This window comes from Rhinichthys klamathensis, unplaced genomic scaffold (genome assembly GCF_029890125.1).
Source record: "Rhinichthys klamathensis goyatoka isolate OS25496 unplaced genomic scaffold, OSU_Roscu_1.1 h1tg000243l_1, whole genome shotgun sequence".
Classification (NCBI taxonomy): Eukaryota; Metazoa; Chordata; class Actinopteri; order Cypriniformes; family Leuciscidae; genus Rhinichthys; species Rhinichthys klamathensis.
In genome coordinates this window covers 68,444-82,188 of record NW_026606765.1, presented here as the reverse complement: position 1 = coordinate 82,188, position 13,745 = coordinate 68,444, and the positions used below count along the sequence as shown (strand labels likewise).

Below are 13,745 nucleotides of genomic sequence, written 5' to 3'. Positions count from 1 at the left end.
AGCATTTATTCATCTTAGTCCATGTTCATTTCAGCAAATAGGCTACTAATATTTTTTTTTAAATCAAGTTGCATTTGTTGACGTTAGCTAATCCATCTGAAATTAACAATGACAACAAACAAACAATGAACAATTATATAATATAATAAATGCTTAAAAATTCAAAATTGAATTTTGTTAGCTAATGCATTAATGTTTGATATATATATATATATATATATATCCTCCTGGGACCCAAGAATAGACTTTTGTCCACTGTAGTGGACATTATATTTTAGTGAATTTCTCTGACATCATACATGTCACATGACACAACCTGGGTGTCCTGTAAAGAGCACATTCAGGACTTTTCAGAGATACCAAATGTTTGGAGGTTTCACCATGAAAACAACTTCTCCTTGGTCTTTAAAAATGTCTGACATTAATTTAGTGATCAAATGTAGCATTCTTATGGAAATATGATAATATAGTGTAATTATAATATAAATTGGACTACTTTTCAAATTGTATTTCATAAAACAACATCTCAGGAAAATGTTAAGGGGTTTAAAAAAAAAAAAAAACTTTCTGTTACAGAACAGGGCATTGATTTCAAACGTGTCCACTGTAGAGGACATCAGGACTAAAATCATGTTTATCAGGCATTCTGGGAGACACAACAAGTGAATATGGAAATAAATTATACATCAATATTCCTATGAAATGTTAGATATTATTATTAAAATGTTGCCAATTATTACTCCAATTATTACCCTTTATTCTTTCATTAAATGTTGCTCCCAGAACACATTAATGTGCAAATTAGATACAGTGTATAGATACATTGCATTGAATGGGAATATTAACTTATGGCCATTTTACCCACATATTGCAAAAAGTAAAATGGTGTATCAATTCATTCCATTATTTCTTTCATAACATAGGTGAGAATAATCTTTATACAAATTTTGGTTGAAAAAATCCTGAAACCCCAAAATGTATTGGTGATTGAAAAAAAAATCCCATTGTTTTTGCCTATACATATAATTTCATGTCATTTTATTTTTTAAACAACTTAGTCCTGGCGTCCACTACAGAGGACATAGCATAACGTATGAATAAAATATTATTTTATATATATGTTTTTTTACCATTTGTTTATTGTGCTCTAAACAGTGTGATGACATGGAAAAAAACTAAATTCAAAAAACTTTTTTTTTCTGGGTCTCAGGAGGTTTTATATATATATATATATATATATATGCGACTGTTGCACTCAACTGAATATATACTGTATATATATATATATATATATAGGCAAGATAAAAAAATAATCGAGATAGCATTGTTCCTCCTCCTTCCCCTCGAATACCTTTTATTTCCAGGCCAATAACCCTGGATAAGGTTTCTCCGATAACATTAGAAGATCTCACTAAACTAATTAGCTCTAAGCTCCTCTAGTCCTCTGGATGTGGTAGCCTACCCACTGATTTTTTATAAAAATGTTATCGACACTTTTAGCCCTTGTGTGCTTTCTATAATTATTAATTCACTAACATCTGCTCAGGCTCCAATTTATTTTAAACAAGCTGTTGTTCACACTTGAACCAACAAAAATAAAGTTAGAGGTCAGAATTATGCCTCATCAACCGCATCCCAGGGTCCTGTTTTAGCCCCTTTGCATTATATTTGCTGCCACATGAAATTATGAAATTGTCTGTTCTTTTCTATTGTATAAACTCTATAAAAGTTTGAATGGCAAAAAAATGAAATACTGAAAAAAACAGAAGCACTTATTTCGGATCCTGCTGGTGTTTTCCCTAAGGTAAGGGAAAGTTTCGGCGCTTTATCTCTCTCTGTTAACCTTACCCTTCATAATTTATGTTTTGATCAACAAGCTAACTCTCTGGTTCATACCAGTTTTTATCAGTCGAGAAACATTGCGAAACTGAGGTCAGTCTACAGTGGAGATGGAGAGGATCGCTTTCATTTCCTCCTGCCTTGATTATTGTAATTCTCTTTTTACTTATCTTCTTAGTAATTCATCCTTGAAACGATTACAAGTGGTTCAAAATGCTGCCGCTACGCTTTTAACTAAGTCATCAAAGAGATCACATGTAAGACCAATTTAAATGTCCTTACAATGGCTCCCATGTCAGATTTACAATTCAATATTCTTGTGATTGTGTTTAGAGCATTGCAGGGCCAAGCTCCCTATAAAAGAGTTGTTTTAACCTTATAACTCCAGTAGGAATCTGAGATCCTCCAAACTGGTCTTGCAAAACACATTGTGACGTTTGTGTGGAATCATACACAAAAACATTCTTTCTTGTCCATGTTTTGACATAACCTTCTAACTCAGCCTACGCTAGATTTACTGACACAGTCATATCATCAGAGACATGACTCACAGAACTGACATCAATGGCCCCTCTTTCACTCATTTCTGGGAATAATGAGGTAACTGAAAATACAACAAAAAAAGGTCATTAATCAAATAAGAGACAAGACAGAGACATTATTAACAATGGTAACATTGATTTATTAAAAAATCTTAAAGTCCCCCTGTGGTGAAATTCAAGCTTTTAATGTTGTTTACCTGTCTATGTGGTGTTTTTAATATGCTTTAAGACAAACCATGTGTAAATTAATAAGTCAGCACCATTGCTGAGTATTGTCTCAAAAACGTGGTTTGAAATCGCTGGTGTTTCTGATGTCACAAACTAACCAATCAGGTCAACGTGTGATTGTCAACAAGTGGATCTCTGAGCTGGTGTGAGTGAGTGGAGGCGGGGCTAATTTGCATATTTATAGAAACGCATATACTAAATGAGGCAAGGGTGTAAAGTTACATTCAAGCTAAAAAACATTTAAATATGCTATTTTGGTGATCAAATATAAGTTTGAACGGGATACAATTATTGACTACAGGAGGACTTTATGAGTTAAAAGAACCCTTACAATTTAAATGATTCTTAATTTGTAGATTTTTATTAGGAATTTTGGATCTGGAATACAATTTACTCTGAATGATCAATGCTTACATAAATAAAACTTTAAAACAAATTTAAACATGCTGTTGCCCTTTGGATGATGCAAGTTCAAGTCCCGTCACCCATCTTTTCAACGCATTCTCATCCCAAGGCGTCATAAACTGACGCTTTTGACATTTCGTCTAAATCCAACGCACATGGCACCCTTTAGCGTCAATATAGTTATGGGTAGGTTTAGGTCTGGGGTAGGGTTAAGGTTAGACCACTAGGAGGCGCCTTCTGGCCAAAAAAAAATGATGAAATGTCAAACGAAATGAAATGTCAAAAGCGTCCGTTTATGACGCCTTGGGATGAGAACGGGCTCATCTTTTCCCCCACTTTGCTTCCTAACAGTTGTCCCAATATTAAGACAAAACATGGGTTTTCATGTTTTATGGGGACTTTCCATAGTCAATTATTTGTATACTGTACAAATCGCCCTAAATCTAAACTCACCATCACAGAAAACTTTCTGCATTTTTACATTTTCAAAAAACATCACTTTGATGATTTACAAGCTATAACCAAAATACAGTACAAACATCATTGTATAATCAACCTCTGAGCATTATTGTACAGTCCGTCTCCATAGCTTTAGTCATTTTAGAAGGCTTATGTTTAAATATATACATATTTTGCTAAAAAAATGTTCATGTACTTGTATTGCAGTGACTTTTTCAACTGAAATTTTGTGCAATTTTTGGCCAAAGGTCTTTGTGCATTCTTCTTTCCCCTAGTCTTTAGTCTTCTGCTTTGTTCAGCTTTCTTGCTTTTCCTACATTACCGATCTGCAGTTCAACAAGAAACTTTCTTCACCCTATATTCAGATTCAACAAAGGATTCTTATACTTGGTGCGTATCTCTCCTCCGATGGAAGTTTCACTCTGGATCTGCATTTGGAACGGCGCGTTTGATTGAGAAGGTCTTCGTGATCTGATGCCTGAATGCACGGCAGATGACGAAGTACAGCACAGGATCAAAGCATAGGTGCAGGATGGCGAGAAGTAGAGTAGATTCTTTGCCCAGGAAGAGAGTCTTCCTCAGCGTGCATTCGGTGATGACCTCTATCTGTGTAAAAGTGTACGGCATACGCACAGCGTGGTACGGCACGAAGCACACCACGTAAGCCAAGGTCACCAATGCAATGTTTATGAAGGCATGTCGGGCACTAGCCTGTTGCTCAGGGTCGGATTCACGGCGACCCCAAAGCTGCTTCAAGACCAGGCCGTTGGACAACAGCACCGCTACTGAAGCGTTGAAGAAGATAGCCATGCCCAGAAACACAGACAATGCATGCCAATGCTTGCCCAAATCATCTTTTAAGTCAGAACATGTTAGCCCAACTTTGTCTTCGACGTTTTCCTTGATAGGGATGGCCATGTTAGGCACATTGATGAAGAGCACGAGGAACCAGACCACCGATGACATCAGAACCGCAAAGCCCACCTCCTGCAATCGCAGAAGTTTGGAGCTGCGAGTGATCTGGAGGTAGCGCTGAATGCTAACAAAAGCTAAAAAGATGATGGACGCGTACAAGTTGATGTAGATGAGCGGCGCACTCACTTGGCAGTGGAAGATGGTCAAACTCTTTGAATCATTGCCCAGATCTTTGGCAATCTTGACAGGTAACGCCAGCATGAGGAGGAAGTCGGATGTCAGGAGATTGATGAAGTAAACATTAATGCACTTTTTAGCACTTCGGCTGGTTATGAAGGCCCACAGCGCCACCATGCTGGCAGCAATTCCAATTATGAAGATGAGGATGTAGAAGGTGGCGAAGGGCACCATGTTGTCGTTGACCACGCAGTTGCTGGTATTTGAACTCCCCATTTTTTGGGATCTGGACTGTGTAAGCTCTAAACAAGGTCTATGTAAATAAATTAAGGCTGTCGAATAAATTCTTTTTAGTTCTCCTTTTCTTCACGTGTCTACTTTTTAACTCTTGTCAGACCACCGAGAATAACAAGTACTTTTGATAACAGTTCTGTCTTTCACTTCACCAGAAAGTAATAGGTATTGGAGGAGGAAGTGGTAAATCCCCTGTTCAAGCATGCAAAAGCATTTTCCTGTTTAGCTCGCACTTAGATACGATGTCACCTATCAGCATTAGAGAGTAAATGGCATGCCGAAATCCTGGAAAGAGACAAAAAGAAAAAAATATATAAGTATTTATTTATCCATGGTTCCTGTTTTAATGATGTTTCACAATTAGATATGAACTATTTATATGATACATTATGAACTTGCTTAAGCTGGTCTAGATTTAAACTTCTAGTTTGCTTGATAACAACTTGTATCAAGGAAACTGCAATCGAATGATCAATTCTAGCATATTAAATCAAGACAGGAATACCAGACAGTGTGTTCTAACGCTTTGCAATAAGGTTTCATTTGATAACATTAGTTAACTACATTAGATTCCCTTAGAACTAACAACATAAATCCTTTTAAAGAATTTTTTAAATCTTAGTTAATGTTCATTTCAAAATGTATAACATGATTCAAATGAAAGATGTGTCTTTTCGCATATTATTTAATGGACCTGTGCTCATGAACTAAAAGTGAACAGTAGTAAAACATTAACAATGAATAAATACTGTAACAAATGTATTGCTCATTGTTAGTCATTGCATTTACTAACATGAACTAATGGGACCTTAAAGGGACCCTATTATGAATTTGTTGTATTTTTATGTAGTGTGTACTGTAAAAAATGTCTGTAATTTTAACAGTAAAAAACTGTAAAAAAGCAACGGAAAAGACATGTTGTTTGCTTAACAGTATGTACCCTTACTATACAGTGAAAAACTGTAATAGCTCTCACGGGACATTTCATGTAATTTTTACAGTAAAATACTGTTAAATGTCCGGATTTTGGAAGTACATTTTTGGAAAAAAAAACTTACCATTGCATTTACTGTACCTTACCTTAAAAAATATGGTAGAAATTTTTATTTTACATCAATGAACTAAAATTTACGGTAAAAAACTGGCAGCTGTGGTTGCCAGTACTTTACCGTAAAAAATACGGTAGAAATATTTATGTTTTACGGCATTGAACTAAAGTTTACGGTAAAAAACTGGCAGATGATTGCAAGCGATTTACTGTAAAAAATTTGGTTGTAATATTTTAGGTTTTACGGCTGTGATCTAAAGATTGCGTAAAAAAACTGGCAGCTGTGGTTGCCAGTACTTTACCGTAAAAAATAAGGTAGAAACATTTTAGTTTTTACGGCACTGAACTAAAGTTTACGGTAAAAAACTGGCAGCTGGTTGCAAGTGCTTTACCGTAAAAAATATGGTTGTAATATTTTAAGTTTTATGGCATTGAACTTCAGTTTATGGTATATATATATATATATATTTATATAAAAACTGCCAGCTGTGGTTGCCTGTAGTTTAAAAATATTGTATTACAAACCAATTTGAAATAAAAGTTATTATTGAGAATTACCAGAGGTTTAGACATTGATTTTTTATTGAAAATAATAAAGTTTGAAATCACCAATAAGGAGATGAGTGTTTGCTTTAGTTGGGCTTTTGACCCTTGCCTTTTAGAATTTCTCTGATTGCTTTAATTGTGTGTTTATAAAGCACATTCGTTATGTAATGAAAATCAGAGAGAAAGTGTGATCAGGTGTTGTTGGCTATTTATTGATGATGACATAATAGTCATGTAGTGGCCCACTGATCTCATAAAGAGTAGCTTTTATTGTAGGAGGAATTTTTATACTAATATGTTTCACATGTTTTAGTATAATAGCTCTGAGACCCTACCATCCTCAAGCAGACAGTGACTGACAGATAATCTGAAGAACTTTAAAAACACATGGTGTACAAATAAGGTTTTGAATTACTGTACAATTTAGACCAACACAGACATCAAGAATCAGCGTATGAATCTCAACAACGGTGACAATTAACAAAATAATCAGATAAAACTCTGAACATCACAAAACAAGCTACTAAAAGTTGCAACAAAAACAACAGCAAAAATAAAAGCAGATAATAATAATAAAGAAAATACTAAGACCATTCAGCATGATTTATTCATGCTGCAATGCATGCTGGGAGATATTGATGAGTTTTGATTGATGGCTCCCATCATGCACTGCACTTTTATCATCACCATTGTTGAGATTCATATGATGATTCTTGGTGTCTGTGTGTGTCTGAAAGATACAGTAGTCACAACCTTTTTTTGGGCACAATGTCTTTAAAAGTCTTCAGATTATCACATCACTAATTGATTACTAAAATCAATAATGATAAGATAATGATTCTTATAATCAAAGTTGAGACTCTACATGAGGTCAGTGAATCGGGCCACTACATGATGATTATGTCATCATCAAAAGATAACCAACATCACCTGGTTCATATTCTCTCTGATTTTCTCACAATAACCAAAGCATCATGGAAACACAGAGTTATTGCAGCCAGAGATTTTATAATGTTACTAGTTAAGGGTCAAGAGCCCAACTAAAGAAAACACTTATCACCATCATGGTAACTCTAAATGAAACAATAAATCATCAACATCTACACCTCTGTTAATTCTCAAACAGAACTGTAGATGTCTGGCAGAAATAAATTCAGTCTGGTTAGTAATAAGTGAAGCTGGTAATGTTGTTTGTGGAGTTGTTTAATCCTCTGATGAGATCTTGCAAGATTTAATGTCTTCTTTTATCTTCAGTTGATCTAAGGCTGTGGCTGAAGTCAGTTATAGGTCTGTGTTTCTGCTCGTCGCTTCTCTTTTTTCTGTTCTTGTTGTTGACTTGCATGACACTTCACATTTGATGTTATTTCATTTAAACAATTATCTTTCTTTATTAATTATTCTTAGTTTTTGTTATCAGTTATGCACATTTGGGGTTTATATTACATTATATATTGTTTAAAGTGCGTATGTCAGGTTTAATTTGTAGTTAGGGGAAATACACATTTGACAAGTTGTTGTATTGTTTTGTATGATTTTCGATAGCTAAAGGCAGAATATAAGATGAAAAAGTTTGTTATTTTCAGTACTCACTGAAAACTGCTCCTCCCCTCAAACGGATCGCTTTACGTCATAAGAGGGAGACGTCTCCCCAGGTCGCTGAGAACGTGAGTTTTTGTGAGCTGTGTTAAAGTCCCCATGAACCGGAAGTTGCAAACGATTTTTCTCCAGTGTTGTGACGTATTTCCGAGAGAAGGCAGACTAGTGGGCGTGGCTTTTTTTCCAACTAGCACCTGATTGGATCTAGAAAAGTAGGTGTTGTCATTCAGCCTGTCTACTGTCAGTTGAAGGGGCGTGGTTGCGGATGTTAAGCAGACACCCAAACCGTTAAACCTACGTCATCAGGGAAGGTCCTCCAGTGCAAGGGGGAGGGGAAATTTCAGAGATTTCGAAGAAGCCAAATTTTTTTTTTGTGTGGATTGACTTGCATGGATGAATTGTTCACCACAGAACGATCAATTTAGGCAAACAAAGTAAGTATGGTCAATTTTGAATTCATGGGGACTTTAATAATTGTACGAGTGATAGAGCGAGAGAATTAGTGATTAGGACATTTATTTATTTAGTTAGCTATTTAAGTTAGGTAGTTAGTTAGGTATACGCAGGCGTATTTTCACAATGGTGAATTACTGCGTTTGTGCTGGGTGCTAAAAACACAGTTAAAACCGGTCACAGAGTCCACTTTTTCCCAAAAGCAGGTCTGTGTTCTGTGCCTGGGTCAACTTTGTTCGGACCAAACGCGCTGACTTCACTTCAGTGCCGCCTCGGTATCCAAGACTTCGGTCATTTGCAGCGCACATTTCTTCCAGTTTTTATGTTTTCCACTGTTTCCACTGTTCCTCTCTCTCTCTCTCTCTCTCTCTCTCTCTCTCTCTCTCTCTCTCTCTCTCTCTCTCTCTCTCTCTCTCTCTCTCTCTCTCTCTCTCTCTCTCTCTCTCTCTCTCTCTCTCTCTCTCTCTCTCTCTCTCTCTCTCTCTCTCTCTCTCTCTCTCTCTCTCTCTCTCTCTCATCAGGAATTATTTAAATGTCTGTTTGCCTCCTCATCTGTCTCATGCCTGGGAGGCTCAAAAGTACAGTGGCCGAGACAGCTCAACGCGCTGCAACTGAAGCAAACACATGCAAATAGAGAAAAACGCGTGCAAATAGAAAAAAAACGCATACAAATAGAAAAAAACACATGCAAATAGAAAAAACACGCATGCAAATAGAAAAAAAAACACCTGCAAATTAAAAAAAATATCTTCATCAGTTTCACAACACACGTGTGCTCCAAATAAGGAAACGCGCTGCAAAAGTTCACAACACAACCAAATACAGAAAACGCGCTGCAAATAACACAGACCACAACGGAAATGTTTCCAGGGGAACCAAATAAGTGACAAACCCGGCTGAGGCGTGCTTATTGCTCGAGTCGTGAGCTTCCCTATGCCATACTCCCTTCGAAGGGCAGATTGCAGAGCCCTTTTGGAGTGAGCAAGGCTCTAGTGGGCTGTTAGGCAGCCGTGTGGAGCGCACTTGATGAAGGGAGCAACTAAAGACAACGTGGGATGTCCCCATGACAACGCAGCACGGTGTCCATCAGCTGGTCTTACCACAGAAATATGATGCTGTTAACATAACGGATGCAAATACATTTTTATTTTTATTTTACAAAACAAGCTTTTAAAATATGCGTTATATATCTGTGTCTCAACTTAAAAATTTTGGACCCTACATTAACTAACATTTCTTACAAAACTTTTCTTTATGAAAATGTAATAACATGAAACAATTTGTACAGTGTAACTGATCTAAAGATAAATATCTTTCCTTCATGTTTTTCTTCTTTATCTTTTTTATTTATTTATTTTAGTTTCCAGCTCATTGTTCTTTTCTCATTTGTATTCTGATGACATTGAACATATTGTTAATACATTTTGTACATTGTATACAAGTTGTATGTCATACATTTTTTTTATCTCTGTATGTTTTGCACAAACAAATAAATAAATAAACAAATAAATAAAGTATAATTTTAAGCTGTAAGCACCAGCACGCATAGATTTATGGATATGCCAGCACGTCCCAGCCGGGTTCGTCACTTATTTGGTTCCCCTGGAAACATTTCCGTTGTGCTCTGTGTTATTTGCAGCGCGTTTATGTATTTGGTGGTGTTGTGAGTATTTGGAGCACACGTGTCTTGTGAAACTGATGACGATGTTTTCTTAATTTGCGGGTGTTTTTTTATTTGCACGCGTTTTTTTCTATTTGCATGCGTTTTTTTCTATTTGCACGCGTTGTTTTCTATTTGCATGTGTTTTCTTCTATTTGCATGCGTTTTCTTCAGTTGCAGCGCGTTGAGCTCTCTCGGCCACCGTACAAAAGTGTATGGCTATGGGGGGATTTTGAGGGGGATTTTGGATCTGCTCAGACTCAAAACTCTCCATACTTGAATAGAACGTTTTTGGCACGTCTCCCTCTTTTGACGTCACAGCTCAGCTGTGTTTTAAAAATATGATCTTGACAGAAATGGCTATAAAGCTTACTGTAGGGTAATTACAGTAATAATTTTAATGATAATTACATTTTCACTCAGACATCTAACCCTTATTTAATATATCTAAAAAAAAAATTAACCTGACATAAGACACTTTAATGAATATTAATGGCATTATTTTGGAGTCATGTGTGTGTCACCATGATGGTGTTTTGTATTTGTGTGTATGACACTGTTCTTTATATTAATGTGTGCCAAATGGAGGTGAACTCTGAATCGTCATGTGGTCTTCTATTTTACGGTCTGTATTATTATGGTGGTTTTCAGTATATTATAAAGGTATGAAGCAGATTTGAATACTTAAGTGAAATTGAATGATAATATTTATCGGCTAATTTTTGTCCTGTAAAGATTACTACTGTATTTTTATGGTAAATTACTGGGAACCACAGCTGATGTTTTTTTTACCACTCATTCTATCATTCAAGTCCTTCTGATGTTTATTTATTTATTTTTTGCCGTAAGTCCAAAGTAAGGTTACAACCATTTTTTTTTACGCTAACAGAATAGCATCCAAGCTGACGTTTTGTTACCGTAAATTTCACAGGTTTTCTTTACATTCTGTTTTTTTTTGCTCGTAAATTTAAGTCCCGTAAAATACAAAAGATTGCCACCATATTTTTTATGGTAAAATACTGGTAACCACAGCTGCCGGTGTTTTAACGTAAATTTCACAGTTTTTTTTAACAGTGTAGCTCTAAATGAATGAAAACATCCTGCAAATTTTTAAATCTGAAAGTGCACCATATATTAAGTTTTTGTCTTTCAAAAGTAAGAGTCGACTGTGAGTCAATGAAATTAATCGTTTTTCAAACTAGTCATAAGCCGTTTCGTCGTGACGTCAAGACGAAATATTTGCATATTGCCCGCCCACTTATTGCGCGTGCAGACACCAGGGAAAACTTGAACCTCAAACACTGCAGCTGATTCCTGTGGATTCCTGTAATTAGTAACAGGATCATGTCGAGAAGACACTGTGCTCTACAATGTGAAGGTAAAGCCAGTTTTTTTTCCACATTTCTTTCAATTTTTCATCATCGGACTTGTGCTCGGATTGATATGGTAAAATCGACGTCATCATTCGTTACTACACGGCAGACCAAACACAACAGACTGAGCTGTCTGGCCAATCAGAGCAGAGTAGCTCGTGGAAAGGAGGGATATAGAGAGGTTGATTCATTTGACGAGTCGTTTGAGAATCATTGAAAAATGTGGTGATGTGCAAATGTATATTATAAGAAAATGTAACAGTTTTTTTTTACCTTTGATGCATATAAACCTGTTGTAGGAGACTCCAAAACAACATTAGGAAATTTTAAAATAGCATAATAGGGGCACTTTAATGTAAAGTGTTACCAGTAAGTTTAGACCACCTGCCAGTCAACTTGTTGTCTAGTAAACATTCTTGTCCTCAACGTCCATAAAAGCAGTTATTGAGGAGTCTTATAAGAAGGTCCCATAAAAGCTAATGGACACCTCATAAGAAGAAAAAACAAAAAACTTTGGGGGCCTCATTCTGTTTCATTTAATTACAAAGAATAAATAAAATTACAACTGTGAATGCGCTTATTTGCAAAAGAAACATAATTTATCTAAAAAATAATAAAAGTTATACAACAAGCAGGTTTGGGTAACACTGCAAGTGAAGCTGCTGATTTAGGTTTAGATTAATTAATATCAGTATCACTTATAAAAGAGTATGAAATCATGCTCATGTCACATCTTCTTGAGCATTAATAATATAATAATTGGGAGTTCTTAAAGTATATCATTTTTAATAGTTGAGAAGGGTTTTGTGGTAATAAAGCCTTAATTGTACGTTTTTACTTGCTATAAATATGACATAAATATCAACTATTTGATTTTACATTTTTCAACACCTTTTGCACTCAAGAGATCACAATTTAAACACCCAATACCTTAAATGCCTAAAACCATATTTCTGATAGTCAGAGGCCTATTTCGGTCTCCTTCAAGTCTTCGTTTCACTTTAATGATTCCTGAGCAGTATCATTTCAAGAAAACAAAATACAACTTAAAAAAAAAACGGCATCTTTCTCAAACTAATCCACAACTGCAATACAATCTTGTTTGGATCTTGTCAGTTGATTTCAGGCAGACCAGAACAAATAAAGGACATGTCTTTTCCTCAAAAATCATCATTTTAAACTACAAATTGAGACTGGATTATGATGGGCAGACAATTTTATAAGGTTTGACAAACCAGGACTCTTTTTTTGATTATTCTGCAAATGGTGATAAGAGAGGAAAACCCTGAATTGTCTACATACATGTATTTTTCTTTAGGGAAGTGTGTCAGATTGTGGTCATTTAATGTGCTGTAAAAAGGGAAACTTATCTACATTTATGGACAATAAACTACAAGTGGAACTTGGAATTACTGTATATCTATTATTAAACATTAAATATTATTTGTTATTTGTCTGAATTCAAACTGTTCTTGTATACTTTTGAATAAGTCCAATTACACATAGCCTTAGCCATAGCCATATTATTTATTGCTGCATTCCTTAAAGGGTATTTTTATGCCATTACTCCCACCCGTCTCTCCAGGGTGAAAATATTTTTCTCTTTACTTTCAGTACATATTAAAGGTCAGTCCTCAAATTAACATTTTTAGAAACCTCCAACTAATCGGATTCATAAAATATCAGACAAGAAGAAACAGACACATGGCGCTTCATATCAGAATTCGAATTTGAGAACTTACCTCATCAGACTCTCCAAGAGACATCAGATCAGACGGTGGAATAATGCAATTCTGCTCTCTAGCTCTACATTGGTCTTGTTGAACCCCTAAACAGCTATTGAGATACTTGTTCGAAGAGGTCCTCATTGGTGCAACGACAGTGCATTGCAAATCCAGCTTCCTCTTTTCTTAGGGGTTTGGTTTTAATTATATCAACCAATGGTGGAAAGCACGTGGTGCAATGACGCACTGGAAACCTGAACTTTTCAGAGTCGCTGTCTGTAGACAACCACAAACCACTAGTCTAAAATGACTGTTCACTCTTATTTGCATGCGCTCTCTGTGCTGTCATTTCCTGGTTTGACGCTCAATTTGTTAAACATTAAAGTTGCAGTGGGCAGGTTCACACAGAATGCGGTTTTGCTGTTAAAAACGCTGGTCAGCTGAACAAGAAAAGAAAAAAAAAGGTCTAGAGCAGGGGTTCCCAAT

The 13,745-nt window shown here is 35.8% G+C and overlaps 1 protein-coding gene across 1 annotated transcript; it reads right to left on the bottom strand.

The window, feature by feature from the left end:
* Positions 1–3,377: 3,377 nt before the first annotated feature.
* gpr171 (G protein-coupled receptor 171) lies at positions 3,378–13,459 on the bottom strand. Its single transcript, XM_056265985.1, has 2 exons — positions 13,278–13,459; positions 3,378–5,144 (listed from the first exon to the last, which is right to left on the bottom strand). Exon 2 carries the CDS (start codon positions 4,839–4,841, stop codon positions 3,891–3,893), a length of 951 nt encoding a protein of 316 aa, XP_056121960.1. The 5' UTR covers positions 4,842–5,144; positions 13,278–13,459; the 3' UTR covers positions 3,378–3,890.
* Positions 13,460–13,745: the final 286 nt, after the last annotated feature.